This window comes from Heterocephalus glaber, unplaced genomic scaffold (genome assembly GCF_053883595.1).
Source record: "Heterocephalus glaber isolate CG9 unplaced genomic scaffold, H.glaber_assembly_v1.0 deba00001431, whole genome shotgun sequence".
In the NCBI taxonomy this organism is placed as follows: domain Eukaryota; kingdom Metazoa; phylum Chordata; class Mammalia; order Rodentia; family Bathyergidae; genus Heterocephalus; species Heterocephalus glaber.
Window position 1 is genome coordinate 2,899,849 of NW_028258295.1, and position 14,652 is coordinate 2,914,500.

The following is a 14,652-nucleotide window of genomic DNA, read 5'->3' on the forward strand; positions in this document are numbered from 1 at the left end:
TTCTCTCCTCGCCCAGATCTAAAGCAGCTGAGGCCAGAGTCATGGATGGCAGGGATTCGGAATTATTTTAAGGAAGAAATGAATAGTTTTTTCATAAACTTTCCAGAAACTCTTTATAGTACCCAGGATTATGGTGTGCTTAGTCCCTGGAAACATTAAACACTTTTTGATTGATTTGCTAGATTACCAGGTGAACTACCAAGCTTTAATTTGCTTAGCAGGTATAGGCAGAAATCCATTTTAAATGGCATAATCACATAGTGACATTCTGTTCCTCTGAAGCAAACATCTACTAACAACAACACACACACAAATTAAAAGGAAAAACCCCACAAATTCTTAATTCTCCTCCCCCAAATTTTCCCTTGACTGGATTCTTTTCCTCCCCTCTCCTCTCCCCTCCCCTCTTTCCCTTCTCTCTTCTCTGTCTCTTCTGTTTTCCTTTCTTCCCCTCTCCTCCTTTTCTCTTTTCTCTCCTCTTCTCTTCTCTCCATCCTCTCCTTTTCCCTGTCCTCCTCCTCCTCTTTACTCCTCCCCCTCACCTCCCCCTTTCACAATCTAACTCCAAACCCTAGATGAGTGTTTCACATGCAGTAAATCCTCCACAACTACTTGAGAACAAATAGATGTCTCTTTCACTGTCTAATTTATGGAAGGAACAGTCTAATCTCACAGCTTCCATTTATTCAGTCCCTATTTATTCTTTAACCTATAGCAATCTTTTCTTGCCACTTAACTGAAATTGTTGTCTCAGGGGTTATCAATTATCTAATTACAAAATATAATGGAATTATCTCAGTCTTCCTCCTGCCTGACTTTATTATAGCCTTTGGAATAATTAATATTTTTGAAATGTACTATGATTGAAAAAGCATGAGTTTTAAGTAGAGACAGCCTAGTTTAAATTTATGTTCATCTTCCACTTGCTAGCTATGTGAACTTGGGCAAGTCACCTTGTAAATCTCTCATTATTCTAAAGTGGGGTTTTTGATACCAATTTCTCTGGGTTGTTAGGAGAATCAAATAGAATTTGGGGAGTGATGCATTTAGGTTAGTGCTTGGCATGTGGTAGCCAGGCAGTATGTGTTGGTTCCTTTCTCTTCCTGACTTTCAAATCATCCTTTATTCTTGATGTTCTTCCATTTTGCCTCTCTAAACAAATCTTCTCATGAATCTCATTTTCCTTGCCCATCTCCTCTCATTCCACATTTCAGACTTTCCCCATCTCTTACCTCAAGTATTTGTTTTTTTGTGTGGTTTTTTTTGGTACCGGGGATTGAACTTGGGACCTTCTGCTTGGGAGGCAGGTGGCGGAACCACTGAGCTAAATCCCCGGCAAGTATTTGCATTCTTAAGGGTCAATATTCTAAAAATATTGACTGATTGAATGACAGTCTCCTAGTCAATTTATGTGCTTCTCACCTTTGCTTTTCCAGTACGTTTTTCACTCTGTCACCAGAATTGATGTTCCTCAAATACAGGTCCATAATATCACCTACTCCCTCACCCTCCCCCCAAGAAAACAGAAACCAACTCAAGTAGCATTCCTTTATCTAAAGGATTAACTTCAACATTCATCACAGTCTATCCCTTATATCTCCCCTCTTCGTCTCCTATTATGTCCTTTCATATGCTCAGACTTATGTTACCTTATTTTCAGAAACTCTGAGTTTTCACTCCTTCGTGCCTTAACTACAACTATTACAGCCCTGTTCTCTTCTATTAAAATTGACAGGTTAAGTCATAACTTCAGTGCTAGTTCCTCGAGGGCTCCTGCATAGACAACTTCTTTCCCTCTGGTTAAAATTTATCAATCTTTCCACTTACATCTCACTTGCACTTATATTTCACACTTAATTAACCCTGCCTTGCTAGACTGTATGCTCAGAGGCACAAACGAAGTCTTTTTTAAAATTTTTTTTTAAATTTATTTTATTTATTTAGGTACCCAGGATCGAACTTGGGACCTTGCACTTGAGAGGCAGGCGGCTGAACCACTGAGCTAAATCCCTGGCAAAGTCTTTTTATCTTGCTATGTCTTTGGTGCTCACTGAGTTAGGAGCCTTATACAGTTTAACAGCTACTGGTAAAATTAAATTTAAAAACATTAACATGAATAGTCTTGTTTCCTAACAAGGGTACAATAATGAAGATGTATTTCAATGTAACAAAAGCTAATATTTCTGGAGCACTTACCTTGTTCTAAGTGACATGCATGATTTTAACGTTCACAACCACTCCAGGAGGGAAACTATTCAAGATCTGGATTTTACAGATGAGGAAATGGAGACATGCAATGTAATAGGAAGTAGTGGCAAGAGATCTGAAGCTCCGCTAATGTGACTTTGGCCTATGCACTTAATCACTGGTCCATAGGCCTCTATATTCTGTGATGCTTCTAAGGAATAAGGCTGAACAGCTAGAGAATGGGATGAGCAGCCAAGGGTGGATGGGGGTGACCTCAGGAAGTCTTTTCAACCCCTGGTTTGCACAAGGTTAACCTTGCAAGGAAGGCCTAGAGGACAAGAACTGATATATATCTGTGTTTTAGTATTCTGGTGTCAGGAACAAGGGCAGCCAAATGTTGTGCAAAACATTCTCTGACTCTTAAGCCTTTTAAAGAGCTAAGAAACCAGGAGAGTTTATCTGGTGATGTCCCTCTCCCAAGGTGAGCCGAGGAGGTGGCGTCATTGTTCACCCTGGCCCCTGGGAAGGCAGGTGGAAGCAAGCCTCTGCTAGCTCTGTGCATTCCCTAAAGGTGAGAGCACTCCCCAGACTCTGTTCTTAGGAACTGAGTTTCCATCAAGGTCTCAAAGTATTTTCTTCTTTTTCTTCAAAAAGGAGAAACTGGATGTGGTAGCTGGTCAACTGTGGCTTTATTTGGATTTTTTCAAGGCAGTGTTGGCCTCCTACCCCAACCCCTAACCACACGAATTCAGTGCAATTTCCTTTTCCTGATTCTTCTTATCTTTTTTTTTCTTTTCCTTATACTACTGGGGATTAAACCCAAGGGTGGTATTCCACTGAGCTACCTCCTAGGCCATTTTATTTTTGTTTGTTTGTTTTGGGGTTTTTTTGTATTGGGGATTGAACTTGGGACCTTGTGTTTGCAAGGCAGGCAGTGGAACCACTGAGCTAAATCCTGGGCCCCATTTTATTTTATTTTATTTTGAGACAGAGTCTCATTAAGTTGCCCAGATTGGCCTAAAAACTTTTGATTCTCCTGCCTCAGCCTCCAGAGTAGCTGGGATTACAGGCATGTACTACCACACCCAGCAGTGCTTCTTGAGTATATAGCTCCTTTCTGGGGAAATGAGGGGAGTATTAGGAAAGAAATAGGAGATAACCCTAGGGGTGCGTTTAAGTCATTTTCTCCAATCCCTTCTCATGTCCTCCTACCCTCCATCCCTGTTTCCCAGCCTCATCACTATCTTAGTGATTAATTGATCCTTATATTTCCAGTTTATGGTACACAACACAAAAGCCATTGGTAGGTCTCAGGGAGGTGTTTAGCACCCAGTGATCGAATGCCTGAGGCTGGTGATGAGCACTTCAGACTGACTCTGTTTTAGGCACAAGTGAGTTGCTTTTGTTGTAAAGAAAGAATCTGGACCTTAGAGATGCAGATGAGATCTGGCCTTTAAGAGATAATCTTTCCTTCTTCTGCCTCTAAGCAGGCTCTTGTCACCTCTAGAGGTCCACAGAGAAAGGCATTCTCTAGCCAAGCTTGGCCAGCATTCCTGTCCTTAACGGGCTTCACTGTAAATGTTTACCACTGAACCTGAACTCCCCACACTGCGCTCTACACACACTCATTTCCCTGTGTTGGACAACAGAAAGACAGCTAGTGAGAAACATCTGGCTTTGCTCTCACAGCATCATCCCATTTCTGTCTAATTTCCAACTTCCCGCTGAGCCACAGGGTCCATTTCACCAGTACCCAGTGCCTACTTCTCTCCTTCGAATCTGGGCTCATCACTGAGCTTGGCAGTTCTGAATGCTGGGTGGGAGAGAGACTGTCTTGCAGCCCTAGTGGTGAAGGGCACCCGCCTGTGTTCTCACCAGGTGCCTTCCAAGGCCTCCTGGGGCAGGTGGAGTGGGGGCCAGTGGGTGCTGCCCTTCACACCTTACACTCACTTGCATGTCCACCCAGGAGAAATCTAACCTTAAAGCTGCTATTTTTCATGTACATTTTCTGCTGGAAGTTTCAAATGAATAATAACAACGAGGTCATTTTTGGGTCTCCAGAAGTAAAAAACAGATGTTGGGTGTCTTGTGTCGGTAGGAAAAGGGAGCCTGTGCAGCCAAGAATAAACAACAGTTGCTTGGTAATGTGAGCTCCTTTCATTTAAAGTCAGAGGCCTGGCAATGGGATGGGGTGGGGGCTGGGCTGAGGCTACCACCTGTTGGGAGAGGACCCCCAAGGTGAGGTCTCAGTTTCACAGGGAACTGTGGAGTCCTGGAGAGCCAAGGATGGGGATGGGGGAGACTTGGGGAGTGAATGTGTGGACTGAAGGTCTGGAAGAGGATCAAGGAAATGCTTTGTCCTGACATCTTGTCACTAGGTGCTTTAGGAAGTGGTTTTTCCAAACTTGATGCTTCCATTTCCCTGCCTATAAAACATGTTGGAATTGAACAGCTATATGTGATTTCATGATCTACCCTACTGAAGCCAAGGCTAATAAAATTCTAGCACTAGGCAGGACCTGTTCTCTTGAGCTGATGCATTTAATGTGACTTTGGTGGCCTTGCCACTGGTTTCTGAAGGCCTCAGTTCAATTCTGGCCTTGTCATTGACGAGTCATTGTCATTTCTTGGTGACCTTGGATAAATGACTGCATTTCTCTGTCTTACTTTCATCACTGTAAAATGAGAGCAATAACGTCTGACCTAACTCATTCCTGGGGTTGCTAGAAAGACACAGAATGATGCATGAAAGCCCTGTGAAGAGGGATAAAGTTCACATAACAGTAAAAAGCACAGGATGCTGGAGATACTGGGCATTCCCTCAAGGAGCTAATAAAATGATGACTCACAGTTGCAGGATGCCCTATATTCCAAAGTGGCACCTCATCATTATGACAGCGCCACAATAAACAGAAATGGCTGCAGGGGCTGGGGACCTGTTTTGATTAGGGTGTTAATGAACAGAAGGGTTTGGGCTGAAGGTAAGAAGGGGCTGCAGGTGGAAGTGAAACAAGGACTGGACAGCGTTAGGGAGGAGCAGTGTTCTGGGGATCTGCTTCTAGACTGAGTGAGACCATTTCATATTTGGTCAGGTGAAATGTCATCCGCTACCACTGCTGTGTCCAAGGCTTAAATTAAATCTCATAGGATTTTAGGTCTAGAATCTATTGGGGGTGGGACAACTGGCTGACGTGGGGAGAGGGGCTCTTTTCCTCTGGAGAAGTGTATGCTTAACTTTAGAATGTCCGCAACAAAGGTAAAGAGGTATGCATCCTTGGTTCACCTTCCCTTTTTCAAAAAATCCATAGAGTTCTCTATCTGCTCTTGTGTGACCCCCTCCTTTTTTCTCTTACACATTGAAGACTCTGGCCTCCTACTTCAATAGCCTCTCTGACAGGCAGCTTCCTTGAACTAAGATGTTGTCAGAGCACACGTAACATGCACCTCCTTGGAAAACTGCAAGTCTGTGAACAAACTGTGTAGAGCATTGACTCAGCTCCGGATCCTAAAGTTTGGAGTTCCAGTCAGGCTCCTTGGCATCTTAGGAGCCAGAAGAGTTCTGCTCCCTGCCAGGCCTGACACCTGATAGAAAGGAGTTTCTCCTTTCTGTGCCACATCCGGGAGTTAAAATAGAGTGATACCAGATCATCCTGGAGTCAGTGCCGGATGTGAAGAGTAGGAATTAGGGACCAGTATTCCAAGGGGTCATGTAAGGGTGGACTTGGCCTTGGCTTTTCAGCCACAGTTTCTCTCCTTGAGCAAGACATACTTCCTTAGTTCACAGCCTCTCAGAGGTCATATAATACCAAGATGTCTGGAGTTCTCTGCATGTGTCATTGCAGGGGATGATGGACCTGTGGTCAGCTGTTACTCATGATGTTGTGCTACCTGCAGGGATATATTTTTTGCAATGAATTCTTGTGGACTTTAGTGCTTTTCTTCCTCAGCTTTAGTACATTTGTGAAATATGACCCTTCTCCTGGCACAGAAGCTGGGTGTCAGCTTTCCAAGTGGAAGAAACTGGACTCAGGGAAAGGGCAGAAGAGGGTGGGTCAGATGGTGGACGCTGTGGTGTGGTCTTTGGTGTGCCTCACGGTCTGTTTGTACAGAAGAGGCAAATGCCCTGCTGGGAGCAAGGGAAAGGGTGTTGCAGCCTCTGCTCTTGCAGCTGGGTGGCTTGGACACAGCTCAACAGTGGGCACTTCCTTGTGGGGACCCATCCTTTAGGGTGATAGCTAGGTCTAGGAAGAAGTGATTCAGCACGTCTTGAGACACTTCCCGGACTGACCAACACTTCCCAGGTTCTGTGACTTGGGTTCACTAGACTTTGCGACCTCGTCCATACCTCTGTCAGGCTGAGGGAGAATTGAAGTGGCCCCAAGAATGTAAAGGGGTTGCATTTGCCTTCTTGGGGCTGTCCTTGATGCATGGCTTTGGTGTGTTCACTTTCCTTTCATTTCAGTCTTTACTTGGCTGAGGCTGTGGTATTGGCAGGGTTGCTCACAATGCACAGGGTTCCATCTCTGTTCCTAGCGCTGTGTGTCCTGTGTCTCTTGATGCTGTCGTTTGTCTTTCCTTGGTATGTCATGTCTAGTGTCTTCTGCTCATGTCACTGAACTGTGCTCTCTTCTCAGCTTGTCATTTTGGAAGCAGCCTTTGGAAACCTTGCTTTCTCCTACAGACTGTGTCCAGACTTCGGGTGCCTGCATCTGCATCCCAAATAACACAAAGAAATCACCTTTCTTAGGAGAAGAGATTGCGCTGAAAAGCCCTCTCGTTTTTTCTAGACTTGGTATCTTGGGTGGCCCAAGAGAATGAGAACTGAATTCATTGATTCTCCTCCTCCCGGAAAAAAGCAGGCAGCTCGCTAAAGAGAGCTGCCTGGCCAATCGCTGCTCTGAGAAAGTTTAGCTTGTGCTCCTGTTTCATTAGGCTGATTGGCGCAGCCCTAACTCGGAGGCAGAGTTCCTCCCCAAGGCATTCCGTGTACAGTTACAGGGCTGTCGCTGCCCGTGCAAGCCCTTCCAGCACAGCAAACCGCCCCTTCCCCAGCCCCCTCCTCCCCTCCCCCTTTTTTGTTTTTATCCAGCGTCGCGCTTCGTCTCTCTCTTTCTTTCTCCCTCCTACCACCGCTTCCTCCTCTTGCTCTCTTACTTCCCTGCAGCGCCAAGCCAGCTCCCCAACCTGGTCTGCCGAACGCAAACCGCTGAGAGTTTGCCGAGCCGCCCCCTGGGGCCCCGGGCTGCCGAGTCCCGCTAAGGCAGAGACTCCAGCGAGCGAGAGAGCGCGGCAGAGAGCGCGGCGGAAGACAAACAAGGCGCGCGGGGAGCCCCAGGAGGCGGCGGGGCTGGCGGGCGGCGATCGGCCGGAGGACGCGCGCTCCGAAAAGTTAGACTCCGGGCGGCGGCGCGCCGCGTGCCCTCGCGTGCCCTCCCGGAGGCGCCCGGGAAAGACCTCGCTCTTCTGGCCTCGAGCTTCCTAACGTGAGAGGGGACGGAGGTGTGCCGCGGGGCCGGGGCGGGAGCAGCGAGCGTGACGCGCGAACGACGCCGCTGGCGGAGCGAGCACGGCGGCTCTGAGCCCGATGCCGGCGGCCAACATGATGGAGAACTTGCAGCTGCCCGCTCTGCAGGTTCCCGAGCCGCGGGGCGCGCCCGAGGGCAGCCCGGTGTGGTCCAGTTCGTCCACCCCCACGCTCCGCCGCCGGCGCCTCAAGATGCGCCGGATGAAGAACGTGCAAGAGCAGAGCCTGGAGGCCGGCCTGCCCCAGGACTTGCCCGGCGTCCTGGCCCCTAGCAAAGAGTTCCTGCAGCTGCCGTCCATCGAGATTACGCCCTCCAGCGACGAGGACACCCCGTGGTCCAACTGCTCCACGCCCAGCGCTTCCCCGCGCCGCAAGCGCTTCCTCCTCCGCAAGTGGCTGAGGGTGAGGGAGCGGAAGGAGTGCAGTGAAAGCAGGTACGTCCGGGCCAGTCCTGCCTTCTTCCCCGGGCCTCTCGCCCCTCCCCAGAGCCTTCCAAGGCCCCCGAGGCCTCCTGGTGGTGGAAACTTCTGGACGTAAGCAGGTGCCTGCCTCAGTGCCCGCCGCCAGGGCTAGTGGATGTTAGCTTCCACCTCGTCACTCACTACCCCAGCCCAGGGCTAAGGGCTTCGTATTCTGTGTGACGCTGGCCTGGGGCTTCACGATACATTCTCTCTCCTTTAATTCTCACAGCAAAAGGAATAATAAAAACAACAGCAGCTAGTGTTTACTGAGCCCTTACTATGTGTGGGCCACTGCGCTAAGCACATTACCATGTAGCTCCAGATTTCATCCCCTCACAAACTCCGAGGTAGGAACTCCTGATTCTTGTGCAGATGGAGATAGAGAAGCCGGTCCTCCACTTGGGTTTCTGAATTCCATTTCAGTTTTTATTGTTTGGCTCCACCAAGTTGCCTTCACCTGGCCCCCAGCATAGAAATGGAGTGTTCACATTGAGAGAGTCTCATTTCCTACCACATCAGAAACACATTTCCATACCACTGTGGATTGTGCCAGCTACTGTTTTGCTAGGTAAATGTGCCTTCTGGGTGGCGGTGGGAGCACTTGCTATAGTGGAGCATTGCTGTAAAAGCCCACAGAGCAGTCCAGTAGCTTCGTGGGGGTGCTGCCCCCCGGAGTTGGGAGTGAGTGCCAGTGTGTGTGGCGGTAGGGTGTTCACTGGCTCATTGATACCACATACCCTTCCCATTCATCCGTTCACCTTTAGACCAGGGCTGTGACTCTTAACGGAGATTTGTGGTCTTGTGTCTGGTAACCGAGCTACGGACCACTTTCCCAGGGAATCCTTCACCCTGTCTGTTCAGTTTCATTCATTTCAGTTCAACAAGAATTTATTGAGTGTTCATGTAGACTTGGTCTGGTACCAGCTAATGGTAGTGATGTTGAGAAGGGTGTGGGAAGGAGTGGATAGAGTGAGGGAGGAGATGTGGAAATTGAGAAGGAGGATGGGAGGACACTAGTATAAGAAATTAAGATGTAGGCCTGGAGAGGTGGTGCATGCCAGCTAAGAAAAGAAAGCAAAAGGAAAGAAATCAAGATGTAAGTTTCACTCCTGTTGAGCAGATGTAGCCATTGAATGACGTATTCTATGCCACACAGTACTGATGGTGGAAGAAAAGAGAGAGCTCTCAAGAAGTGGAGAAAGTCAAATGCGGATAGGTAGAGGAAAGCGGGAATGGGACAAGGTTGGGTGCATAAGATGGGCTCAGGGCAGCAATATGGGTGAAGGCCAGAGGGACAGGTGAACCATGTGTCCTTGGGGGGACACTGAGGACAGGGTTTCCTGAGGCAGGAGATGAGTGTTCTGAGCCTCCCAGGATTTTGTTTGCAATGTTTGCAATGATGGGGCATGGTTCTCCTGTCCAGTGGAGATGTAGGGTTTGGTTCTGGGCCTTCTGTGAGCCTTGGGGTAATCGGTTCTTTCATTTCTGGCTCTTCAACCTGCTGCTTTCTCTACAGAGTAGAAGGAGAGGGCAAGCTGGAAGGAAAGGGAGCTGATTTTAAATTAAAATAGTTTGTCAGAAGGTGTGGTGGTGCACACCTATAATCCCATCTGTTCTGGAGTTTGAGGCTGGAGGAAGTTAAAGGCCAGTCTGGTTACCTTCGTGGGACCTTTAAGATAAACTTCAAAAGTGGTGGGGGATGGAGATCAGTGGAAGTGTCCTTGCCTAGCAAGTTCCAGGCCCTGGATTCAATATGAGGCGCACACACACACATACACACACACACACACACGCACGGAGCTTGTCAGCTTTCCCCTCAAATGTGAGAAACCATGAAAGAATCCTTGTTTTGACCTCGAGACTCTGCTATGTAAACTAAGCAAAAAATATGAAGAGTCTCAAATTTCTGGCTAGGGCTGGGGTGGGGGTGAATCTGATTAGATTTAAGGCTCCTGGTTTTGAGAATTATTTAAGGGGGTGGTAGAATCTTCATTTTTGTGGCAGTGGTTATCAGGAAGAACTTTTCACCTCCCAGGTGTAATTTAAAGCAGTTTGTTTTGTTTTTAAGGTGGGTTGTTGCATTAAAAGATTATTTATGTATAGTCATTCCTTAGTATCCACTGTGGGTTGGTTTCGAGGCTTCTTGTGTATACTAAGTTCCTCATATAGACTGATGTAATATTTGCATATAACCTATACATATCCCTCTGTATATGGTAAACCATCTCTAGATTATTTATAATACCTAATACAACATAAATGCTATCTAAATAGTTGTAGTGTATTATTTAGGGAATACAGTAGTCACAAGAAAAAAACTTGGTACGTGTTCAGTGTAGAAACATTTTTTTGTCTGAACATTTTCCACCCATGTTTGGATGAATGTGCAGATACAAAGGTCTGTGTTATAGAAAAGGCAGATTCTGGGGCTGGAGTATAGCTTGGTATAGGTGGTAGGGTGCTGGCTCAGCATACACAAGCTCCTGGGTTTGATCCCCAGCACTGGAAATTAAAAAAAGAAAAAAAAGAAAAGAAAAGGCAGATTCTAGATGCAGACTTAAGTCTGTGTGATTCAAATTTCTACACTTACCCACTGTTGTACTGCCTCTGTTGGCATTTATCTAGATTGTGTCTAAAGCAAAACCTCATCATTTTTAGGCCTTGGAGATAGGAGGCTTCTTGGAAAGAAAAGAACAATCAAATGAACAGATGCTTGTGGGTACTCACCAAGATTGCCTGAGAAAAAAATTGCAAGGCATTAAAGGGCAGAGGATGGCAGCCCCAAAGTTAGAAGACTTAGAATTACACTTAACTTATGTCATTGACTTGCTGTAGAGTTTAGATACCTCACTCTACGTCCTTCATCTGTGGAAGGGGAGATCCACAAGTTAATGGGAGGTCACACGTGAAAATGTTTCTTAAACTTCCTCTTGCTGTTCAGGGGTGCCTTGTCATTATTCTGTGAGGCTCTCACATGAGGGGATACATGCTTCAGAGTGTGAGGTGATGTACTCACGTGTCCCTGAGCAGCACCTGCCTCCTCAGACATTACGTGACTTGGAAATGATGCTTAGAAGATGACTCCACTGTGGCTTGGATTAAGGAGGATTAGTGTAACATGGCATCTTTCCTTACCCACCCCTGCCTGAACTCTACCTCTCCATAATGGGGAAAAACACCTTTCAGCTTTGCCATGGAATTCATTCTGAAGACCTAGGAGATAAGGGGCCCAGAGAGCCATAGCTTATGGATTTTAACTACACAAAGTTTAAAAACAAAACAAAACAAAACACTTGAATACTCCAAGTCCAATCTTGTCCAGCTCTGTGCTGTCACTGCCTGGCATTATACCTGGTCTTTTGTGGTGATCATAGATGTATAGATGTTTGTTGAAGAATAAATTACTAGAGAGTGAGTGAATGACCGGATAATTTCATTTTATCTACTGTTTAACGTGTAATTCTTCTCATTCATGGGTCTGGGAAAATTTCCTCAGGAGATGAGTGGAGAGCAACACCTTTTTTGACCTAATTTGCATACAATACACATCACTAAAGTGTTTAATTCAGGGCTGTGAGTCTAGCTCAGTGGTAGAGTGCTTACCTAGCATGCAAGAGACCCTGAGTCCAATTCTCATGATAGGAAAAAACAAAAGCAAAAAACCCTGTTTGATTCCATAGTTTTTGGCATATTCATAGATATGTGTCACCATTACATAGTCAATTTTATATTTTTGTCACCTATAATAAAATTCCATACCCTTTAGCTAGCACCATCAAGTGCCCAGGTTCATCTTGCCAGCCCTAGATGACCACTAATCTACTTGCTAGGGAGAGATGAATTTTGAGGGGGAACCAAACATTTCTTGGTGAAAGCAGTTTGGGTGTGTTGACTTGAAGAATGGATAGCTGTCATAGTGTATATCTATTGCTATATTAAAATACTGGAGATTAGATGATTTATAGAGATGTATTTGGCTTGGTGGTTGAGTAGGACGGAAGTGCAAGACCACGGTACTGTCATATGCTCAGCATCTAGTGAGGTCTTTTTGATCCATCCATAACAGGGCCGAGGCCTCACAGACAAGACAGAGCAAGCTGCTAACTTGGATTTTTCTTCCTCTTCTAAAGATAGTAATGTCAACAGGAGGACTTCTACCCTCATGACCTCATCTTATACTGATTACCTCCCAAAAATCCTACCTCTAAATAGCACCAAGTAAATTTGGGGATTGAGTTTTCTAATGCATATGCATTTGGGGGATACATTCAAAGCATAGCAAATATGTTGGCTAGAGATGGGGAGGGATTACCAAGTGTGGTTTTAATGAGGAATATGGGAAAAAGCGACTTGTGAGTTGTCAGGCTGACAGACTGTAATGGGTGCCAGAGAGTTTGAATTTCAATTAATCAGTAGTCATCAAAAATGTGCTGAGATTCTATATACAGAGCTCTTTACATACAAAGAGGAATGAACTCAATAGGGAGCTCTTGTAGATTCTGGAGCCTGGGAAAGATATGCTCAGAATGGTATTGAGGCAGCTAATCTTGCTTGTCTTGGTAACTGGGTGGAAGCTGGTGGGGGGTGGCCTGAAGCTTTGCACTGTTCTGTCAGTCACTTTTTAACGTAAGATGACACAATTTTTTTTCTTAAACTTGCCATGTTGCCTTCTGAACACAGGAGACAATGTGGTATGAATTTGATAGAGCAAGCTCTTAGAATTAGTACCCATGACAAATAAACAATAACAACCACAATATGTAAAAAGAAAAAACAAAAGACAAAAAGAAAATTTAGAATGTCTCCCTAAATTCTCAGCCCTGACTAGTTAAAATAATTATTCAGAACCGAGAAACCGAGCCACTGTGTGACCTGTTGAATTCTGGCCTCCAATCAAAAGTCAAGTGGAGCCACAGCTTCCAGGATTGGGTCTTGTCACACTCTCTGATATCACAGGGGAAGGATTGATGACAGAGGGCAGATGAATTAAGCAGTGGTCAACTGCACACTGTCTTTTTATGAGACACAAAAGGATCTCTCTGCTTTTTCCTCTTGAGCACATTGGCCATGATTACTCTTTGGACCATCTTTCTCTTGGCCATTCCTTCCCCTTTTTTGTGTGACATACCTACCTTGTCTTGTTGGCTCACAGTCTAGCAGGCTGGCAGATAAAGAATATTTCCAACCTGGAGCCTCAGAATTTCTGTTTGGCTCCACGTATTGCCACCAATAGTGCCTCTCATTGATTCTGTGCAAACTGATAGGCTGGGTTGTCTCTTTGTTGCCGGCCTAGCTGGTGCACAGTTTGTAAGTAATGAATAGACCTTGGTGTGGTTATGGTTTGGTTAAAAAATATCCCCCAAAAGACTTAGCTGTTCAGAGATGGGCCTTTTGATGGGCGATTTGTTCATGGGGGTGCCAACCTCATCAATGGATTAATCCATTGATGAGTTTATAGCTGAATGAGCTGTGATGAGGTAGGGCCTGATTGGAAGAGGTGGGTCACCAGGAGTGTGACTTGGAGGGTATATTCTTGCCCTTGGTACCTTTTCCTCTCTGGCTCTTCCCCTGCTCTCTGCTTCCTGGCTGTCATGAGATGATCTACTTTCCTCCATTATGCCTTTTCTGCCTTGGAGCCAGTTAACTATGAACTGAAACCTCTGAAACCATGAGCCAAAATAAACCTTTTCTAAGTTGTATATGCCAGGTATTTTGTTACAGCAACAGAAAGATGACTAATCCAGGTATATTTATCTTGGTTCTTCATCCTCTTCCTCTGACTCTTAGAGGAAGACTTGCTTTAGGATTCAGTGCAATTTCCAGGGAAGCAGAAAAATTTTTTCTATCCAGATGCTCTATCAGAAGTCATTATTTGTAGAGCTTGCCACTCCATGTGTGGCCTGCCATGTGCAAGAAGCACAGAGAGTATGGTAGAGAGAAGGCTCACATCCTTAACACAAAGCAACAGACAAATGCAAGAGAGTCCTGTGATTGCTCAGCAGACTAAATAGCCAGTGCTATGCTAAGCATGGTGGCACATGCCTGTAATTCCAGCTACTTAGGCCAAGGCAGAAAAAAACAAAAACCCAGAATAACAGTAAAGAAACCAGAAAACAATAACAAAAATGTAGTCAGTGCTGGATAGTGTTAACTAGCAAAGACTTCTATTAGATCCATAACTCCTTAAGGGTGGGAGCTGAATGTTTGTACCAAGTTTTCTGCTAAGCGCCTTAAATACATGATCTCATTTAATGCTCACAGCAAACCCGAGGTGGGTTTTTTAGCTGAGGAACTTGAAATTCGGAGATTAACTTGCTCCTGGGCAAATAGAAGCAAGGATGGGATTTGAACCATGTTCTTCTGATTCCAAAGCCTGGTTCTTTACAGTTCTACCAGACCATTTCCCTAGGGCCCAGAAGCAGTGGGTCCTGGCATGCTTGAGAAGGTGAAGGTGTGAAGGAACTAGCTCTGAGGGAAGGT

General features: G+C 45.7%; 1 protein-coding gene across 16 annotated transcripts in view; it reads left to right on the top strand.

Moving 5' to 3' along the window:
• Positions 1-14,652, top strand: part of Gramd1b (GRAM domain containing 1B) — a 251,281-nt gene that overhangs the window by 76,412 nt on the left and 160,217 nt on the right. For 2 of the 16 annotated variants that reach the window (XM_087212589.1, XM_087212599.1), the window contains exon 1: positions 7,279-8,145. The exons of 5 other annotated variants lie outside the window; for them this stretch is intronic. In XM_087212589.1, coding sequence (XP_087068715.1) covers positions 7,772-8,145 — 374 coding nt within the window. In that variant the 5' untranslated portion in view covers positions 7,279-7,771. Of the gene's footprint in view, positions 1-7,277; positions 8,146-14,652 lie in introns of those variants that run through there. 9 more of the 16 variants (XM_087212594.1, XM_087212592.1, XM_013067847.3 and 6 more) reach the window with 7 other exon arrangements.